The sequence below is a fragment of the Cicer arietinum genome, chromosome 4 (genome assembly GCF_000331145.2).
Source record: "Cicer arietinum cultivar CDC Frontier isolate Library 1 chromosome 4, Cicar.CDCFrontier_v2.0, whole genome shotgun sequence".
NCBI lineage: Eukaryota > Viridiplantae > Streptophyta > Magnoliopsida > Fabales > Fabaceae > Cicer > Cicer arietinum.
The window spans coordinates 16821138-16842686 of NC_021163.2; the positions used below are offsets into that span (position 1 = coordinate 16821138).

Consider the following 21549-nt stretch of genomic DNA (forward strand, 5'->3'; position numbering starts at 1 on the left):
AATAGCTGTTGGAGAGGCCATGCTTTTTTGACTAAAACATTATTTTTAGAATAAAAATAATGCTGCTTTGAAAACAGCTTTTTGACTTTTGATGTTTTAGCATTGAAAGCATTTTTGTCCTTTCTTTGACATTTCTTCATTGATCTTGGATGGTACATTATCTGTCTTGAGTCTTGAGTGTAGCTAGAGGAGGTTGGAGAAGATTTGAAGCGAATTGCAGACTGAAACAGAGAGGATGCAAGGCTGCTGTTGATGTGCAGAAAACGGAGAATGATTAACGTTCTTGGTTTTATCAGTTTGAACGTTCTTGAGCTTCAATAATCATTCTGGAGTTCCCGTTTTGAATGTTATGTATTTCCTTTGTTCTTGTCTTGTCATATACCCAGTTTGATCAAGTTTTCTTGACATTTGAATTTTGGAGTTCTTAAGCCGTCATGACTTTTGTCCATGTTTGAACTCTTTGATCTTTGTGATCAAATATCCTTTTTGAGTCTGGATTATTTGTACTTGTTCCTTGCCATGTACTCGTTAGATATGAATGATTTCCAGGGCAGATTCTTTGTTAACGATGTAGATAAACTTTGAACAACATGCTGTGATAGATAGTTCGGTGAAGCTGAAGATCATTCTCTGTTTATGATGCAGAATGATCTTGTTGTTGTCTTTTCTTGTATTTGCTTGATTCTGCTCTTAATTAAAACCACTCAAGAACACAAGTTAAATTAACATAACATTTAGAATCATAATTAACATTCTTAATTAACCTTTGTTTATTTTCATCAAAACTTTAAAATAGAGAGTTTGTCTCAACAATCTCCCCCTTTTTGATGATGACAAACATGTTCATTTAGATTTTAATTTGATTCTAATATAAAGAGCTGTAACAGCTCCCCCTCAATTTGTGCATTTGTTAAAAATAAAATATTTGAATGCAATCAGAAAGAGTAAAGATAACAAAAGTTCATTAATATTGGCAAAGATACATCAAAAGAGGCAGAACTACAACAAGAAAGCAGTAATAGAATAAAAGAAAATCTAACTTAATTCTCCCCCTTTGTCATCCAAAAAGACATAAGGGATAGACCTAAGATGCTAGGGAGGGAGAAGATCCTTCGGAGGAGGAGGATTTTCCAGCAGGAGGGATCTGAGAGGGAGGGGGCACCGGATGAGGAGGTGGAGGTGGAATTCCCAGCTTGGGAGCAAGATGATCAGCCATCCAAGTTCTGAGTAGAGCAGTCTCTTGATCATGCTGAATTTGTCTTGTCATGATGATCTGGAGAGCGGCCATGATATCAGAGTTTGAGGGTGGAGCTAAGGTGTCAGTGGAGGGAATGTGAGCGGAGGGGTGAGAAGAGGTAGCGACAACTGTGTTGGAGGGAATAGGCATGGCAGATAAGGATGGGAGAGAGGCAAAAGAAGATGAAATGGATGGTAGAGGGCCAACAGATGAGGTAGAGTGGTCAGCAGGAGTGGGAAGGTTCAAAAACTGACTTATTCCAAAAATGGAAGCACTGGTTTTCTGTGGTGAAACAAATAGTGGAGACATGGTAGACAGAAGAGGATTAGATAATAGAGTACTAAAGTCATGTGTTAGGGCAGTGAGGTGGTGAGAAAAAGAGGGAATATGTGAAGGGATAGTGCCAGATGTTTGAGCAAAAAGAGTGGGATGTGATGGGATATGTTCTGGAGAACGTTCTGGAGGGGGTGGAGAACGTTCTGGTGTAGGAGTTTTGTCTGAGATTGCCTTGGGATCAGTAGAAGGAGAAGAAAAAGAAATAGAATTTTTGGAAGGTCGTTTTCCCGCTGATCTCTTCCTTTTGAGAGAGATGGGACGGGATGGAAGAGTGGTTGTTGGAGCAGAGGTGGTGTTGCGCATATGAGATAAATTTTTGGTGGAAAACTTGGAAATTTTGATCAAAGATTTTTCAATGCAAGAGATACTCCAAAATGCCTGAAGATTTTAGTCAGGATCATGCCATAAGGCACAGTATTCTTTTTGTAATCTTTCTGGGCTGCACAGATCATGTGCTGGAGAATAACATGAGGTAAGTTCAATCTCTTGCAGTTTAACAGATGATAGATGAGCAAGGCGTCATTATCAGAAACGTACTCATGACTTCCACAGTGTGGAAGTAGAGTATGTTGACACATATTGTTGAAGACTTTAGGAAGAGGCTTTAAGTAAGTGGCTAAATAACGTGTGGAGTTTTCTTCAAATAGCTCAGCCTGAACATCTGTCTTTCTAAGACCCAGAGTTGAATACCAGTTGTCACCATAGACAGACGGCCCTTCTGTTGGAAGCTGAAGAATGTTGGCCAAAATGTCTGGAGTCAATCTAATTTCTACTCCCTTTATTTTTGAGATAAAAAGAGATTTGTCAGAAAAGGTTTTGGCATTGCAGTAGAAAGCACAAACGACTTCTGGGAAAAAGGATTCAGAGATCTTTAAGAAAGAGGTCCATCCAAGAGCATCCGTATGGTGCTGAACAGCATTGTCATCCACAACCAGATTATCAAAAACAAAGATTCTTCCTATCCCAACTGGGCGTTGAGCCCATTTTTCATTGAAGAGTTTTGATTTTGCAAGGGAGATTAGAGGAGGAGCATTCTGTTTTGGTTTCTTAGTTGGGGGAGATGGTTCAGAATCAGAGGATGTGGATATAGGGGAAGATCGTTTGGAATTCTTTTGTGGAGAAGATTTTGGTGGAGGGGCAGTTGGAGAATGTTCTTGTGGTGGTGAACGTTCTTGTGGAGGAGCAGTTGGAGAACGTTCTTGTTCTGGAGAAGTTGGTTTCTGACTGGTTTTTAGGTTTTGTTTTGGGGCAAGCGTTTTCTTTCTTTGAGGATTTGGGAGATTTTTTCTAGCAAGAAACTGAGCAATAGTGATTGTGTTTTTGGTTCTCATGGGTTTAGTTGGTGGTTTTGGTTGAGAGAGTGGTTCTTTTTGGTTTGGAGAAGGAGAAACGATGTCATTTAACGATCTCCGTTTTTGATGGGGAGGAGTCGCGTGTGAAGGTTCAGAAGAGAAAGCCGATTTTGAGGGTGTCGAAGGGTTAGTAGTCCTTGGTGGATTTTGTGGTGAAGGTGTTGGTAATGTAGGCATCGTGTTTCTTTGTGGTTCAGTTTGTGTTGGTGATTTTTCTACTGGGGGACACGATTCAGAAGAGTCATCACTCTCAGAGTCTGAAATGATGAAGTAAAAAGGTTTAGGGTTCATGGACTTCGATGTACCAATACCAGACTGGACGCGCATGGAGCGGCGTGGAGGAGTGATTCTGGTGCGAAGATGGGGAGGCACTTGAGCGTAGTTTGGTGTAGGACGAGTGTATAGAGGTGGAAGAAAGGTAGACAGAGGCATGAGGTTTAGAACTTCTTGACTGTTTTGAGGAGATGGAGAGGCAGAAGATGAGTGTGGTGGTGAAGGGCGAGGTGGTGGAGAGGGAGAGTGCTCTCTGGATTGGTATGAGGACGATGAAGAGGGTGGTCAGAGAGAGGCATTTTTTCGTGCAGACTGTTTGGTTCGAGCCATTTTTGTTTCTTGAGAGGAAGATGATGAAGAAGATGAATAGTGAACGTGATATAGAGAAAGAGAGATGGTTCCAGCTTTTGGGGAAAAGAAGGTGGGAAGAGGAACAGTTTTCTGACTTGAGTGGATGGAGAGAAAAAGGTGGAGCAATGATGAGTTTGTACCTAGGGAATGATGAGTTTGTATCTAGAATGCTGAATGAGTAATCTTGAAGTTGGTTCTTGATCCACAAAACTTGTGAACAGCAGTTTGCAGCTGACACATATTCAGCCTCAGTTGTGGATAGTGCTATGGTGTTCTGTTTTCTGCATGACCAACTGATTAATGCTTCACCTAGGAACTGACATGCTCCACTTGTGCTTTTTCTTTCAACTTTGTCTCCAGCATAATCAGCATCACAGTATGCTATAATATCAAAATGGGAACCTTTTCTATACCAAAGACCAAGATTAGTTGTTCCAACGAGATATCTAAATATGCGTTTAACAGCAGTTAAGTGGGATTCTTTTGGCGCTGATTGAAATCGAGCACATAATCCTACTGCAAACACAATATCTGGTCTGCTAGCAGTTAGATATAGCAGAGAACCGATCATTCCACGATATTCTTTTTCAGAAACAGATTTGCCATTTTCATCTTTTTCTAAGGAAGTGGATGGATGCATGGGAGTTGTCATAATTTTTGACTCATTCATTTTATATTTGATCAACAGATCTTTGATATATTTTTCTTGACAAACAAAAATGCCTTTTTCGTATTGTTTGATTTGTAAACCAAGAAAATATCTTAATTCCCCCATCATGCTCATTTCAAATTCACTTTGCATAAGTTTTGAGAAATCTTCACATAGTTTTTCATTTGTTGATCCAAAAATGATATCATCCACATATACTTGAACAATGAGTAATTCATTTCCCTCTGTTTTCTTAAATAAGGTAGTATCGATTTTTCCTCTTTGAAAATTGTTCTCGATCAGAAATGAACTCAGTCTTTCATACCATGCCCTTGGTGCTTGTTTTAAGCCATAAAGAGCTTTGGTAAGTTTGAAAACATGATTTGGTTTTGCTTGGTTTTCAAAACCTGGGGGCTGTTTTACATACACTTGTTCATTTAAAAAACCATTTAAGAAAGCACTTTTCACATCCATTTGAAACAGTTTGATGAGTTTATGAGATGCATATGCAAGAAGTATTCGAATAGCTTCTAACCTTGCAACTGGAGCAAAAGTTTCATCATAGTCTATACCTTCTTGTTGATTGTAGCCTTGAGCTACTAATCTTGCTTTGTTTCTCACGACCTTACCTTCTTCATCAAGCTTGTTTCTGAATACCCATCGAGTGCCAATAACAGTTTGATCTAAAGGATCTGGTACTAGAGTCCAAACTTCATTTTTCTCAAACTGTAGAAGTTCTTCCTTCATGGCGTTAATCCAAGATTGATCAGTAATAGCATCTTTGATTGACTTTGGTTCAATCTGAGATATCATTGCCATGCTGTCGTCATCATTTTTGAATGATCTTCTGGTTCGGATTCCATCAGCTGTGTCTCCAATGATCTGAGTTTGAGGATGATCTCCAATGGTTTTCCAGCTTTTTGGTGGAGAATGAAACGGAGATTGTTTATCAATCTCTGTTTTCTGCAGACTTGTTTCCTGCTGTGTTTCATTTTGAGTTTCTTCTTCCTCATCCTTTTTACTTATATCTAGATCATCAAACTCATCAAACAATATATGCATACTAATTTCAACAACATTAGTTCTTAAATTGAACACTCTATAACCTTTAGATTCGGTTGAGTATCCAAGAAAGATCGCTTTATCGGATTTTGCATCAAATTTTCCAATAGGATCTTTGTTGTTTAGTATGTAACAGTAACAACCAAAAATATGAAAGTAAGAAATGTTTGGTTTTCTGTTTTTCCAGATTTCGTACGGAGTTTTGTTGATGATTTTTCTGATAGATACACGATTCAAGATATAGCAAGAAGTGTTTATGGCTTCTGCCCAAAAATAACTTTCAACATTTGATTCTTCTAAAATAGTTCTTGCCATTTCTTGTAGTGTTCTATTCTTTCTTTCAACAACTCCATTTTGTTGTGGAGTTCTTGCACATGAAAGATTGTGAGATATACCAAGTTCATCAAAAAAGCTTTTGAATGAGGCATTTATGAATTCTCCTCCATGATCACTCCTTACAGAGATGATGCTGGAGTCCTTTTCATTCTGCACCTTTTTACAAAATGTTTTAAATGATTCAAATGCATCATCTTTTTGTTTTAAAAACAGAACCCATGTAAATCTTGAGAAATCATCAACAATAACAAAACCATATTTCATTCCTCCTAGACTTGTTGTTTTGACAGGCCCGAATAAATCTATGTGAAGTAGTTCAAGAGTTCTTTTTGTTGTTACAAAATCTTTTGTATGAAAGCTGCTCTTGACTTGCTTACCTTTTGCACAAGCTTCACAGATTTTGTCTTTCTCAAAATTAAGTTTTGGTAAACCTCTAACAAGATCAAGTTTGGAGATTTTTGAAATAGTTTTCATGCTGATATGTCCAGCCCTTTTATGCCAGATCCATTTATCTTTATTGATTGATATAAAGCATGATTCATCAGGTAATTCATCCAAATATATCACATATAAATTTTTCTTTCGCTTACCAGAGAACATAATTTTTCCAGTTCTGGCCAACTTGATTTCACATACCTTTGGCTTGAAAGTGACTTCGCATCCATTGTCGCATAACTGACTTATGCTTAATAAATTGTGTTTCAATCCTTCCACGTATTGGACATCATTTATTTGAGCAGAGTTTGTCTTACCAATTGTTCCATTTCCCTTAATTTGAGCTTGATCATCATTTCCAAATGTGACCGAACCACCATCCTTCTTGCTGAAGGTTATGAAACAATTTCTATCTCCTGTCATGTGCCTTGAACAGCCACTGTCCAAGAACCAAGGCTTTCTCTTTGTATTTTGAAAACCAACCTGCAGGTGATATCATTTCAGTTTTAGGTACCCACTTTGTTTTGGGTCCTTGAGAGTTAGTTTTTAAGTGGTATATCATTCTTGTTTTGGAAACAGCTGTGTTGTTTGTTGATTTTGAAATGGGTTTAGCAATATATGATTTAGGAGAGTTGAACTTTGGTTTAACAGATGTTTTGAAACGTTCAACTTGTAACCTTGAACTTTCTCTGTTTGGGGAACAAACTGGAGAACATTCTCCGTTTTGCTGTTTTTTTGAAACAATCTTGACAGGATGATTCTCATGTTTAAAAAGCTTTTTCTTTTTGATTTTTTCATCCCTTTTCCTGAAGTAGCATGCAAACTCTAGATGTCCAAGTTTTCTACAGTATGAGCATCTAGTCTTGCATTTTTCTTCCTTTCTTTCTGGGACAAAGAAGTTTTCATAAAGTTTGGTTTTTTGAGTTTGATTGAAACCAAGACCAGCTTTATCAAAAATTCCTATTTGAGATCCCATGATGTTATGAAAAGTTTCAGTGGCTTTAATGAAGTTTAGTAAATCAGTTTTGAGAAGTTCGTTTTCATTTTTAAGTTGAACGTTCTCCGTTTGTAGCGCAGAATGTTCTTGACATTCTTCACTTTCAAAAACTCTTGTTTCTTTCAATTCTTGAATCATCTTTTTTAACAAATTATTTTCAGTTTGATTTCTTTCCTTCTCTTCTTTCTCTTTATAAAACTGTTCTTTCAGAGAACTACATTTTTGAATAAGGAGATTTGAGTCATTTAGCAAGTTATCAAATTCATTTCCCATTTGTTGACATAAATGACATGGTTCAGAATTCATTACCTCATCTTCCTATGTTTTTGCCATCAAGCTTATGTTGGCTTCTTCTTCCTCTTCTTCTGTTTCTGATTCCTCTAAATCATCCCATGTTGCCATCATTGATTTCTTTTTGAAGGGAAATCGTTTTGGTGGATTTTTGTTTGATGGACATTCTGCCTTGTAATGTCCCAATTTGTTGCATCCAAAGCATGTGACTTGACTCTTGTCAATCTCTGTTTTAGGATTTCTGTTTTGAAATCCCTTTTTGATTTGATCTCTTCTTCTCATCATTCTTTGAATTCTTCTAGTGAGAAGCGCGATTTCATCAGCATCTCCTTGTTCATTCTCTTCTGATTCCTCTTCAACTGGTACTGTGATTTTTTCTTGAGAGACTTTCAGTGCTATTTCCTTTCCTTTCTTGACTGGTTTTTCTTCTTGCAATACTATCTCATGAGCTCTTAGAGTTCCAATCAGTTCTTCCAGAGGCAGTGATTCAAGATTCTTGGCTTGGCTTATAGCTGTCACCATTGGTCTCCAAATGATTGGGAGACATCTCATGATTTTTCTTACTCTTTCTTGCACAGTATAGGCTTTGCCAAGAGAGCGCATTTCATTTACTATTGTGGTGAATCTTGAGTACATTTCATCAATGGTTTCTCCTTCTTGCATTTCAAACAGCATTGGTGAGACCGAAAGGCATCACTAAGAATTCATAATGCCCTTCGTGAGTTCAGAAAGTCGTCTTCTCTATATCATCTTCCTTCATCTGAATTTGATGATAGCCTGATTTTAAATCAAGCTTATTGAATATTGTTGCTCCATCATGTTCATCCAACAACTCCTCAATGATAGAGATGTGGAATTTGTTAGGGATAGTAATTTTGTTGAGAGCCCTATAATCCACGCAAAAACGCCAACCTCCATCTTTCTTCTTGACCAAGATGATGGGACTAGAGTAAGGGCTAACGCTCGGTCTTACAATGCCAGCCTCAAGCATTTCTGAAACCAATCGCGCTATCTCCGTTTTTTGATAGTGTGGATGAGTAACAATGTCGATTTACAAGAAAGGGGGGGTTTGAATTGTAAATATGCCTTTTAAAAATTCCTGTTAAAACTTAAGAAAATAACTCAAGAATGATCTTGGTTGTGAAACAGAAAACGGAGAACGTTCTTGGTTTATGTTTTAAAACAGAGAACGTTCTTTGATTAGCAGAAAATAAGTTTCTATTTTATCTCAAATGATTAATGCAGTATAATAAAGAGGGAGAAAGGACAGAGAATACCACACAAAGATTTATCCTGGTTCACCCAACGTGGGTTACGTCCAGTCCTCACACTGTGAGATTTTCCACTAAGTGTTTAAAAAGAAGAACCTTCTTAATCTTACAACACCTAGAATAAATCAACCTTGATCTATTTCTTTCTTAATTACTTTCCACCCAGAAAGCAATCATAACACCTATCTAACCTTGATAGGGAGCAATCTTAAACAAACTATAAAGAAACTCTTATAGTTTGAGTTTTTTACAAATGATTGAATTTGACAGAATCTGATATTGCTCAACTCTTGTTTGAGAATACATTCTTTACAGAGTATCTAATGACAATTTCGCAGCTGATATGTGAATGTGCAGCAGTGGCTGTTTCGCGAATTGCAGAAAATGATGTTGCCTCTGTTTTGCAGAATTTCAAGCTTAAGTGTGATTGTATAATGTTGATTACTTAGCGCTTGGATTTCTTACTGAGAACTGAGATAATGGCCTTCTATTTATAGGCTGGAGATGTACGAAATAGCTGTTGGAGAGGCCATGCTTTTTTGACTAAAACATTATTTTTAGAATTAAAATAATACTGCTTTGAAAACAGCTTTTTGACTTTTGATGTTTTAGCATTGAAAGCATTTCTGTCATTTCTTTGACATTTCTTCATTGATCTTGGATGGTACATTATCTGTCTTGAGTCTTGAGTGTAGCTAGAGGAGGTTGGAGAAGATTTGAAGCGAATTGCAGACTGAAACAGAGAGGATGCAAGGCTGCTGTTGATGTGCATAAAACGGAGAATGATTAACATTCTTGGTTTTATCAGTTTGAACGTTCTTGAGCTTCAATAATCATTATGGAGTTCCCGTTTTGAATGTTCTGTATTTCCTTTGTTCTTGTCTTGTCATATACCCAGTTTGATCAAGTTTTCTTGACATTTGAATTTTGGAGTTCTTAAGCCGTCATGACTTTTGTCCATGTTTGAACTCTTTGATCTTTGTGATCAAATATCCTTTTTGAGTCTGGATTATTTGTACTTGTTCCTTGCCATGTACTCGTTAGATATGAATGATTTCCACGGCAGATTCTTTGTTAACGATGTAGATAAACTTTGAACAACATGCTGTGATAGATAGTTCGGTGAAGCTGAAGATCATTCTCTGTTTATGATGCAGAATGATCTTGTTGTTTGTCTTTTCTTGTATTTGCTTGATTCTGCTCTTAATTAAAACCACTCAAGAACACAAGTTAAATTAACATGACATTTAGAATCATAATTAATTTTCTTAATTAACCTTTGTTTATTTTCATCAAAACTTTAAAATAGAGAGTTTGTCTCAACAGTGGATACTTATAAAGTCGTAGATTAGGTATCTTAGCCCCCTCCTTCAAATGAATTGCATGATCTAACCTTCTTTGGGGTGGAAGACCTTGAGGATCCTCAAAAACCTCATAATATTGCTGAAGAACCTCTGAAACAACTTCAGGGATGATTCAAACCTCTGTTAGTTTCTGTTCTGCAGAATTGTACTGAATCAACAAGCCTTCCCCTTATTCCTTCAAAATTTGCATGAAGCCTTTATAAGACAATTTAGTCTTAGTTAAGGACGGGTCACCAACCAAAGTAATTAGCTTGCCATCTCTAGACAAGGTAAGCTCCAGCTTGCCAAAGTTGGTTTTGACCTCTCCCAAACAAGAGAGTCAATCCAAACCCAACACCAAGTCCACCCCTTGCAGGGAGAACAAATAAAAGTCTTGTCTAATCTCCATTCCTTGCAAATGCAAACTCAAATTGGGACACCTTCCCTTACATTTCACCTTATGACCATCCCCCACTTCCACAACATAAGAAGGAGTATCTTCCCCCAGTAAGCTTAGTTTCTGAACTACTTCATGAGAAATGAAGCTATGAGAAGCTCCACAAGCTATGAGTACCAAAACATAGTTGTTTTGAACTACCCCTTGTATCTTCCACGAATTTGTGGAAGTCAGCCCACCCATTGAACAAAGAAACAATTGCAGATAATTGAAAGTTTCTAGCTCATGAAAATCAACATCATTGTCCTTCTCGTCATCTTCTTCTAAAATAATCATACGAAACTGATTATTTTTGCATTTATGGTCTCTATGATATGGCTCATCACATCTGAAACAGAGTCCCTTCTCCTTTTTGTCTCTCATCTCAACCCCAGACAAACGTTTGAAATCACCACCCCTGATTTTATTCCATTCCCCAGCCTGAACACTCACCAAATTAGTAGCAGAGGTACCACCCTCAGTTTTCTTATCCAACCACGGCTTAGTATCAACAGTCACAATCTTATTATAAGAACTAGCCTTAGAAATAGTGGTTGGCTTAGTGAAAGTGTTGGTTCCTTTCTTGGTCCAAACAAGATTCTTCTCCTCAATCATAATTGATTTTTGAATTAAATCAGACAAAAACTTTGATTCATAAAGTTTTACCTCCACTTGAATTTCCCTTTTCAAGCCATTCATGAAAATACCTCGTGCGAATTATTGATCAATGGTCTTCAAAGCTCCAACATATTTCTCAAACTCCTCCACAAATTCCACCATTGTCCCTGTTTGTTTGAGTGCCAGCAACAACTAAAAGGGATTTTGTACCATTGAAGGTTGAAACTTGCGAACCACCGCCAGCTTGAACCCGTCCCAAGTTGGTTCAAGGTTGCACCTAGCCCACCAGTAATACCAGCTCAGTGCTCTACCCTCCATGGCCACCAAAGTGGCACGCAACTTCTCCTCTCGAAAACGCTTCGCAAGAAAATCGGGATCTCCATCTTCCTCCACCGGTCGGCTTCAACGTGTTCACCCAGGGATCTACCACCGCTGCCGCTGGAATCGATTTTGACCGCGAGTGCAGCCAATTGATCCTCCGGGTGTTTGGCGCGCGCCTCTGCCAACTCCAATCGTGCGTGCCATTCCTCGCACTCCTACTCCCAATCACTCGAATCTCTCACCGTGCTTCTTGTCTTCATGCAATGCGTAGTAGAAGAAAGCGAACTCAGGGCACCAGATCGGTGCTCTGATACCAGTGTTAAAACTGAATTGTAAAACTGAAGATAACTGAACAGAAAAGATGAAGTAAAGAAAATCAAGAAAGGTTTCTCTCAAGAATGTATTATTGATTCTGACACAAATGAATAGAGTAGCAGTTACAAATTTGCTAATTGAATTGCCCTACAATTCAGTCTCAACCAATTAACTCTCTAACCGCCTCCTATTGAAGATTAAGCTTTTGTTATTTATACTAACCATCCTAACTAATCAGTTAGGATTTACAGCTGGCACAGCTCAACAACTAACATAATCTATCAACCTAGAAATTAAGTTTGGTTCCTTCTGTCATACACCTTCCTAATAGGAAGTCTTGCTTGACTAGCAATCCTATCATCAACCAGTTTAGATTCTAAAATAACTAATGTGATTAATCATTTTCAATCTTAAAAACCATTTTTGTTAAAGTTGTAGAGCAAATTATCTGACCTTCAAATTTCAAAATTGAAGATTCACTCAATGACCTTTTTAGGCAAATATTAATACATTAGTTATGTTTAAAGTATTTTTTTAGACATCACGTTAAATCTTAGTTCAACCAACAAAATGTCGATATTGTTATGTTAGACATCATATTTTGGGTTTATATGCAGTACCTCGCAATTGTTTGAATTAATTATGAAAATGTTTATTATCTTTTAAGAAGGAAAAAAAAAACTCATCTTTTAACTCTTTCAAACCGCCCAATTTACATGTTAATGTTGCATGTTGGGGCACTAACAAGTGTACATACCATACCTCCGATGAGGCACGTGGGTTTAAAGGCCAGTCCAGTTTGGCCAAAACCATGGACAGGTAGGACTGCTAAATTAGCACTGAGTAACCAAGCAATGAAAGAGAAGCGTGGAAATGGTTCAAGGGAGAAAGTAGCACTTTCAATAATGTTAATTAAGACTTTCAATAATTCACTTTCACCTTGTTATCCTTAATTTCTATGCAGTTAGAGACTGATTGAGTTTTTTATTTCTGTATTCTTTTTATAGGATACGGAAGGGTGGGTCCTTGAGGATATCAGAAAATATACAACAAAATGTTGCACAAAATTGTGCAAAACGCAGAAAAATTACTTTAAATCAAATGAATTAATAGCATGCTACATCTTTCACAATGCCTAAGTATACTTTAGTGCGGAAAGATTCCGCCTTCAGATGCTGGTTTATCTAAAATTAATTTCCCAATTCAATCTATGTCGAACTCTTTCATCCTAGAGCACTGTTGAATTTCCACAATTGAATGTGGCACATGGAACCAAAACTTTAATCTTGAACACTTTTCTCTAGTGAACCAGGGTACCTGAGAGAATCGAGGCTGAGGAGAAATTTCACCCAGCAAGAAGACATTAAAGCAATGAACAGTAATGAAGAGTAGTTTCAGAAAGGTAAATAAAAAAAAACAAGGTTAATTTATGAATAAAATGACTTTAGTATATTGCCAACCTGCATTTTTGAGGAACCCTCCAGGAAACAACCGACATTTTCTTCAAACTTGGAGGCAGGGACAAATAATGTTTCCAATCTTGAAGCATAACTTTAAGGTCGTGAAGCTTGCTATCCATACCAAAGCAACAATTTGCATGCATTGTACAGACTTGGTTTAAATCCCTACTTGGCTCACAAAGTCCACCAAAATTAGTTGTATCCAAAAATGTCATCTTCAGCCCAATATCAGCAATGAAAGGGTGATACTTGATGATGTTAAGAACATCTTGATCATGGTATCCAGGATAGGTTTCTCGCGAAGAGTACCAGAATTTGTAAAACTCTATCGACCTATTATTGGATTTTACAAAGTTGAACCCTCCATTGGGTCTGTTCTGTACATCATCAAAGCTCCCAGTGAAATGATCACAAGCTATCTGGAAATCTGCATCAAGGTGAAACTGCGGAAATGGGTCCCTAAACCACATAATATCGGCATCCTGGAAGAGGAACACCGTAGTAAGTTTCTAAACAAAACAGCTTAGAAATGTATATAGCTTCTTATATTGAAAAGGGAAATCAGTTGTAGGAAGAAATATTAATGACAATAATAAAATGAATAGCCATAAACTTAGCTACAAAGAGACTAATATGAACTGGTATGGACGATCCTGCCTGTTGAGAAACCAATTTGGTAAATTTAAGGACACGTAATAGCTGGTTATTATTGTTATATCAGTTCAACTGCATTTCAGAAGTAAAGGTTTATGAAAGATATTTGTGTTCAGCATACAGTCAATTTTTACTGTGTCTCAACTGTATTGCCTGGAAATGAGAAAAACGTAGAAGGTGGAGAGGAAATAATGGTTTGTTCAATTATCAATGATAACTAACGGATGATAGTTCCCAAGATAGTGAAAAATAACTTCCACTTTATTCATACATAACTTCCACTATCAAATTTTACATTTGCTTATCAAACTTAAAAAAAATAGTTTCCATGCTCCATAACATAGCTAAAATGATAAAATCAACAATATGTACTTAAAAATTTATAATGCTACAATCAATATAAGATTTACTTGTAAAATGCTGACAAAGTAGCCCATAAGTAGGATACAGATTCAACACATAACATACGCAACCCACTCACTCGTTTGTTTAACAGACAAATTTCCCATTAAGCACTATTTATCAAGGAAAAGCCATCACTATCAAATAAACGTCGCAAATTTATGAGTATTTTTTCATGACTGAAAAAATAAAAACATCCTTAAGGCTTACAGAACTATGTCTTTGTGAGCGTAAAAAGATAGGAGATGAAAGAAAAAAAATACCGTGAACACAAAATTGTATCCCATCTCAAGAACAGAACGCAGGAAATCAATCCTTCTCCACATCATCATCAAGTAGCTAGGGGTCATAAAGTATGCTTCTTCATGAAAGTCCGCTTCTTCACTAGCAAGTAAAAAGCAATGTGCATGTATAACCTTACAGCGCGCAAATGCTTTTTGATCCAATGCAATGATTACCAAATGGTTCAAAAGCCTACGGGTACGATCTCCTATTCTGAAGCTCTGAAGGAAAAGATCAATGACAGAATTTGGAGCTGCCCATGCTTCATTTAACGTGGTCAAGATAACAGTTCTGTCTTCCATGGCAGCCTCATTCAAGATTTTTTCAAGTGGATATTCATTGCTAGTCTGCAGAAGAGTCAATTAAATTTACCTTTTTTCATGGACAAATGCACAGATAAACCGCAACAGTAAATTAAGTAATCCCTCCATTGAGGCAGCGGATCAGCATCAAGATACTCTCCTGGTAAAATGGTAATAATACTTTCATGCAGGTTATAGTTATGCTGATACTTAATATGAAACTAAATAAAACCAGAATAGGTTCAGAATTTAATATTTGCAAATATTCATGGTTGGATTCACTTTATTAGGTAGTTCATTAGACCAAAGAATGACTTTTACAATACTGACCCAAAGCCTCGACACATACATCGACCCCAAACACAATACCGACTTGTAGACTCCGGTAATAATTTGAGAAAATGGAAATTGTTAAACTTAGTCACATGTATATTGGTGTCACGCACATGTGGAAAGATCTAACTGAAATCTCAATTTTATTGAATCTTATTATCTCAGGTCCTCACATGCAATTCCATGGCATGAAACTTAGAGAGATATCAACTAAGGAGGGTAAATAACGGAGATTTCGGTCCAAAATTAGTGCTATACTATTGACTAGTTATTTCGAAAATCTCTACCGTCTCTCAAATTTAAGCATAAAAACAATTTTCAAAACATAATGTCCAGAAATATTCAAGTTCTCAAAATAAATTAGAGCTTAAATTGAATTTCAGTCGATAAGAAAACAGAGTAAGCATAGCAAGAATGAAACACACACGTTCAAGGTGACAGTTGAGTTTCAATTTGCTTTTCAATCGATAATACAATGCAGCAAGCACACGATGTGCGAAGTGCTATATATAACAAATTGATCAATTTGCTAGCAAAAGGAAATAAGAAAAATACGAAACACGAAAGAAAAAGAAAAAAAAAAGCAAAGGAACTCACCGCAGTAGGATCATTAGATACTAACGGAAAAAAGCTCGAAAAACGAGGAAGAGGATAAGAGGAAGGGAATCGGGAGAAGAATCGGTAAGAATCAACGTCTCTGAATAGGATTAAGCAAGAGAGAGAAACGGAAGCGAATAATAACGCCGTAGCGAGAGCGCGCCGGATATGTAGGACTTTAGACTCCGGCAACATGACTTCGGCGAAGTCACCGGCGGTGAAGTGATACGTCGTCGTTGTGAAAATTCTCGTGCGGCACGTGAGAGATCGTCGGTGCTGCGGTCATGCTAATGTTGTACCGTGATGTGGAAAGAGAGAGAGATTGTGAGGGTTTTGGATAAATAATAATATTAATTAATTATATTAATAATTAATGAAGAATGAGATGAGTGTGAACGAAAATGGAAGTGGAAGTGAAGAAGAGTGCGAGTTTAAAAGAATCGAGATTCAAGGCAAGTCCGTTACACGAACGCGCATTCTTGTGTTGTTGGTTTCCTATACATTTGTTGGCCATTTTTAACTGTCTACTCACGTGGATTTTCAACTTTTCAAACTTTTAATTTCAGTCTAATAAATACTGCTGTAATAATTAATCTGATATGTCCACTTCTGTTTTTTTTTTTTTTTTTTTACTGAGATTTGCAGATATGTCCATTTCTAAGATTCGCAACTTTCAAACAATCAAACCCACTCACCTTTTTCTACGATAATTTCGCCTGGGTTTAGACTTTAATAACTGAAGATTGGTGTGTTTAAAATTTTTTTTAAATGATTTTTATAATGTTTTTGAAAAAGAATTTCAAAAGTAAATTTTAAATGGAAATTTGATTTAAATAATTTAGCATAAAATATTATTTTAAGTATTTTATTTATTTACCACAATTTTTTTGAATAATAAGATTTCAAAAAAAGATTAAAATTAAAAGCTATTCTAAATTTTTTTCATAAAAATTAATTTTGAAAATATATTTCTTTTTAATGTAATTTTTATCGTATTAAAATATTTAATAAAAAAATTTTCAGTTATAGAATGTCAAATTTATTTTTTTAATCAATAACAAATGAGTATTTTTAAGTAAGTTATTAGAGAATTATTTTTTAATATGTAAAATTAAAATTATTTTTTAATATATAAAATTAAAATTATTTTTTAAAAATCTTAAACAAATAAACAATAAAATCTCTTTAACAACAAAAAAAACTTATTAAGTCTTTATTTAATACTATTAAGTACTTCCTCATAAATTTATTAAATTATCTCTTTTTAATATCAAACATTTAACTATCGACATTAAATATTTTAAATTAAATAAATTGTGTATTAAAAATAACAATATTAAATAAGACAAAAGCAGTTAATTTAATAGTGTCCAAAATTTAAATTTTTTTTTATAATAATGATTAGAGAAAATAAGTTTTTTTTACAAATCGTAATATTTATGAAAAAATCTTAGTAAATATTTATCGTTTCATAAAATAAGTATTTATTGTATTTTTTTATATAGTTATTGTATATTTTTAATAAATAAATTAGTAATTAAGTTAGTTTTATAAAATTATATTCAATACTTCATTTTTAAAACTCTTTTGGTAGTGTATAGTTCATCAATTAAACAATTTACAAACTAAACCATTTACAGAGGATAGATGTTCTATTTTATTGTATTTTTTACTTAACAAAAGTTGTTATTTTTAATCAAATAAAAAATGGGTTTAAAATTTATTTTATATAAACTATAAGGTGAGAAAAAGTTTATTTTTTTATTAAAAAAAATAAATAAATAAAAAATAAAAAATACAATAGTAATAACTAACACATCAACTATCAAATCATGGTTGGATTAAAGATGATAACTATATCAAATTTTCAGAGACACGTCTAAGGTAATATTTATCTTGGCTAATCAATTTGTACATTCATCGTCTTCTCTAATGTTGTGTTTGGTTTAGCGAGAAAAATGGAAGAAAAGAGAGAATAAAGAAAGAAAGTAAAAGAAAAGAAAGGAAAGTGAGTAGAAAGTGAAAGGATTGTTTTGGTTGTTTGGTATAGGTGAAAGTGGAAGGAAAGAAAACTAAAAACTTTATTTTCCCTTATTTGATTGATCATAAAGTGAAAGGTGAGAAAGATACACCTATAAAATGACAAATATGACTTTGTATACAAATTAAAGATAATCAAGAGAATAAATATACAAAATATATTTTCAATAATGTAGAAAATAAAATTTGTTTTCATAAAAAATAATGCACTTACTGAGATACAATCATTTTTTAAAATAATAATAAATATTTTTTTTATCTTTTAAGTTAAATTTCAAAATATGGACATGTCATTGGGATTGTGCATCGAGAAGTCCATCAAGTGACACAATATGTAAGTTGGCGTTATGCTATTATCTCATAGTATTAAGATAACCTCTCTACCGCAGTATTATAGTATTCAAATAACCTTCCTATTGGAGTAATAATTATCTCACAATATTCGAATAAATGATAAGAAATAATATTAGAGGAATGACAAAAAATGATAAGAAATAATATGACAGAATCTCTCTAAATAAAATGATACACAAGAGCGGATACGCTCCTATAATAGTTTACATCATTCAATTTCTAAATTTTATAAAAATCATTTTTGAGAGATTGGAAACCTCTTTTTAAAGACTTCCAATACATTAGGATACATATTAGGTTAAATATAACTAACTAATAACAAAAACACCAAAATAGTTACTCCTATGCAACTACTAACAATTTAGGAACACAACTACTAACAAAACTCCTAATTATCCATATTCTAACGATAAATAGAATCTCTGGTGAGTTCGTCGTTTCAATCGATATAGAAAAAAAGAGTCTCTTATTTAATAATTATATTAATGGATTAAGCTCTTTTATAATATTTTTGGTGGTGGACCATATGTCCTTGTCGTTCACCCTGACATATTCTCACCCCTACCAAAAGTACAGGCCCCCAATTGACGAAAGCCCCAAATATTTTTATTTTTTAAAATATAATAAAATGATAATAATTTTGGATTAAATATTTTTATAATTCCTACAAAATTATGATATTTTTAGTTTAGTCCCTAATTTTTTTTTTATTCACTTATAGTCTCTATTATGCTTTTATAGAAAAACTTTTCAAAATAGAAACTAAAAGAGAATAGATTTTTGTACGAGCTAAAAAGTTGAGATTTTTCTATAATGAATTAAAATAAAATTTTATAGATACTATAATTAATTGAATAATTTTTTTAAAATTGCATTTTTTTTATCTTATAAGATTATGAGAAATTTCACCATAATTAACTTATACAACTGTGAGGTCCTGAGTTCGAACCTCGATACAAGACGTTCAACGTAACAATATTGACATTTGTCAACTGAGCTAGTGTTTAAGGGTAGTCCAAATATTTAAGTGTTTCTTAATTTTTGTATGTTATTGGAAGAAGGAGTTGAACCAAAACTACACTACAACAAGGCGATAAATCAAAATAAACGTCGCACTAAGATGATCAAATATAAATAAAAAAAATTAAATATGTGTAAAAATAACTTATTTCAACAAAATAAAAAATAAAAAAAAACGAAAACTGTATAAAATCAAATATTATTAGATGATTTTGAGTTTTCTTTTGTGAAAATTGTTGGGATTAAATTGGATTTTGAATTTATTTTTAAAAACTAAACTAAACCAAATCACATTTATAAATTTTAACACTTATTTATTTTTTATTAGTATGAAATATTATATTTTATTATTATTTGTTAGTTTCGATTAATTTATAATATTATTTGTTTTGTTTAAGTTGATATATAGTAATTACTATTTTATATAATTCGAAGATAGTCAATCTACGATATCCTCGAATATTATTTTTTAGTATATTATATATAATATTTTGCTTTAAGTTTGTTACAATTTTATAATATTATTATTAAAATAATATATTATAAATTATAATTTAAACCAATTGAAAACCGATCAAATTTAGATTGCATTAATTTAGATCAATTTTGTTTTAGTTGTCATCTAAATCGAGTCGAATTACATGTGTTATATAATCTTTGAATCAGATGAGTTTTTCTTTCAAAATTGATCCAAATCGCTGAGCAAACATACTTATATTAAATTGCCTAAAACAAAATCATAAATTGAAAAGTATTATTCAAACTTTCAACTAGGCTATTTTTAAAATTAAATTCACGTCAAACTATTTCTATATACAAATATAGAAGCGATATAAATAGATATTAATTAACATATTCATAATTATTTTCAACAATTGTTTTAAATGAATTTTATTTTAAAATACAAAAAAGCTAACAACAATTTGTTTTTCTTCTATGTTAATTACTGTGTTGCACCATTTCATTTTGTTTAATGTTTACTCTTTTTTTTTTATTCAATTCCCTTTGCTGTTTAAGAATATTTTAAGCACCATATCACAGTTAATATATCATTGCATTTTTTTCTCTCTAAAATTAGTTTCAGTAATAATAATAATTATTTTATAATTTAACATACTTATATCAATCTTATTCTAATACAATAGTTACATATCTAAGCAATTATCACAATTACGAATGGTTTATAATTTGTATAAATGTATAGAAATCAAACGATATTTATTTATTTATGTAGAACTAATATATTTTTTTAATGAAATTATATAGATTTGAAATAATCTCCACATTTTATAAAAAACTATAGAAAGTTATATAAATTATAGAATATAGTAACATGATTTAATTAAATTAAATAACTAACTAATACTTTTCTTTTAATACAAAGTTAGATAATTTATAAGAATTTTTATTTGACCTAGTCTATTTTGGAATGTATTTTCGAAAACAATTTTTCTATCAAATTATCGACTACTTAATTAAATTCATTAATATTTAATTTGAAATATAAAAAATTATGTTGAATAACAATAAATGAAAACAAAAAATTTAGAAACTACCTATTTGATTTGTCAAAAAATAAATAATATTAAAATACAAACTATATATCCTAATAGACAAATAATTTGACTTTTCACGGTAAGGATGAAAATATGTCATACTATTAAATAAGAGTTTACAACCTAGTCTAAATATTGCCCAAAATAAGTCATACTATTTAGTTAAACATATTGAATATTTATTCAAAAGTCTATCTAGCTAAATACACATAAAATATATATTAATATTTTCATTTTTTATTATTATAAAATATTTTTTTATAATGTTTTAAATTCATATACTTATTTCCATTTTTTATTTACAATAATTACTTATTTTCCTTCTAAAAAATCAGCTAAATTGACTTGTAGACGATACTTGAATTTAAAAATTTATGTAGTGATAAACTTTAAAGACTTTATCACATGTAATTTTATCCTCATTAGTTTATTAGTTCTTTTAAATATTCGAGTAAAAGTCGGATGCATAGTATAACAAATCGGATCAATGTTTTAAATAGAGAACTTTAAATTTAAAATAAATATATAATACATGAAAATTTGAAGAATTTAAACTTAGTAAATATATATATATATATATATATATATATAATATTTTAATATCTAAGTAGAAACACTAAATATAATTGTCGTTTTAAATTTATATTATATTATATTACTCAAAGTCCATTTGATAGTCAAAACACAATATACCTATATGATAAAAAAGTTGGATAAAAATATGAAATAACAAAAATATACTAACATATTTTATTATATTATATATGTTTGATGTTCACCTCATAATAAATTAAATAATATTATATTGACATATATTATCTTTGAGATAAACCAAATATCAGTATAAAAGATTGTCAATTAGATAAAATTATATATAAAAAATATAAAATTATTTTTGTCACCCTTTGAATTAAATTTTATTTTAT

General features: G+C 32.9%; 2 protein-coding genes across 2 annotated transcripts; both read right to left on the reverse strand.

Annotated features, from left to right (window-relative positions):
• Positions 1 to 1914: 1914 nt before the first annotated feature.
• Positions 1915 to 7333, reverse strand: LOC101510699 (uncharacterized). The gene is made up of 3 exons (XM_004497228.2): positions 4734 to 7333; positions 3690 to 3956; positions 1915 to 3451 (listed from the first exon to the last, which is right to left on the reverse strand). The coding sequence occupies exons 1-3, from the start codon at positions 6452 to 6454 to the stop codon at positions 1915 to 1917; spliced, it is 3525 nt and encodes a 1174-aa protein (XP_004497285.2). The 5' UTR covers positions 6455 to 7333.
• Positions 7334 to 12678: 5345 nt separating this feature from the next.
• Positions 12679 to 16135, reverse strand: LOC101494583 (uncharacterized protein At4g15970). Its single transcript, XM_004497110.4, has 4 exons — positions 15654 to 16135; positions 14403 to 14768; positions 13084 to 13565; positions 12679 to 12955 (listed from the first exon to the last, which is right to left on the reverse strand). Exons 1-4 carry the CDS (start codon positions 15846 to 15848, stop codon positions 12904 to 12906), a joined length of 1095 nt encoding a protein of 364 aa, XP_004497167.1. The 5' UTR covers positions 15849 to 16135; the 3' UTR covers positions 12679 to 12903.
• Between the last annotated feature and the right edge of the window lie 5414 nt (positions 16136 to 21549).

Bases quoted from the DNA above. Each gene is read 5' to 3' on its own strand.
- LOC101494583 (XM_004497110.4), bottom strand. From the start codon at position 15,848: ATGTTGCCGGAGTCTAAAGTCCTACATATCCGGCGCGCTCTCGCTACG. The intron at 14,769-15,653 runs GTGAGTTCCTTT...ACTCTTCTGCAG, and splicing joins TATCTAATGATCCTACTGCG to ACTAGCAATGAATATCCACT. The intron at 12,956-13,083 runs GTTGGCAATATA...ATTTCTCCTCAG, and splicing joins AGGGTTCCTCAAAAATGCAG to CCTCGATTCTCTCAGGTACC.
- LOC101510699 (XM_004497228.2), bottom strand. From the start codon at position 6,454: ATGACAGGAGATAGAAATTGTTTCATAACCTTCAGCAAGAAGGATGGT. The intron at 3,957-4,733 runs GTTAGAAGCTAT...TCTTTGGTATAG, and splicing joins ACTTTTGCTCCAGTTGCAAG to AAAAGGTTCCCATTTTGATA. The intron at 3,452-3,689 runs GTACAAACTCAT...ATACCAATCCAG, and splicing joins ACAAACTCATCATTCCCTAG to AGAGCACTCTCCCTCTCCAC.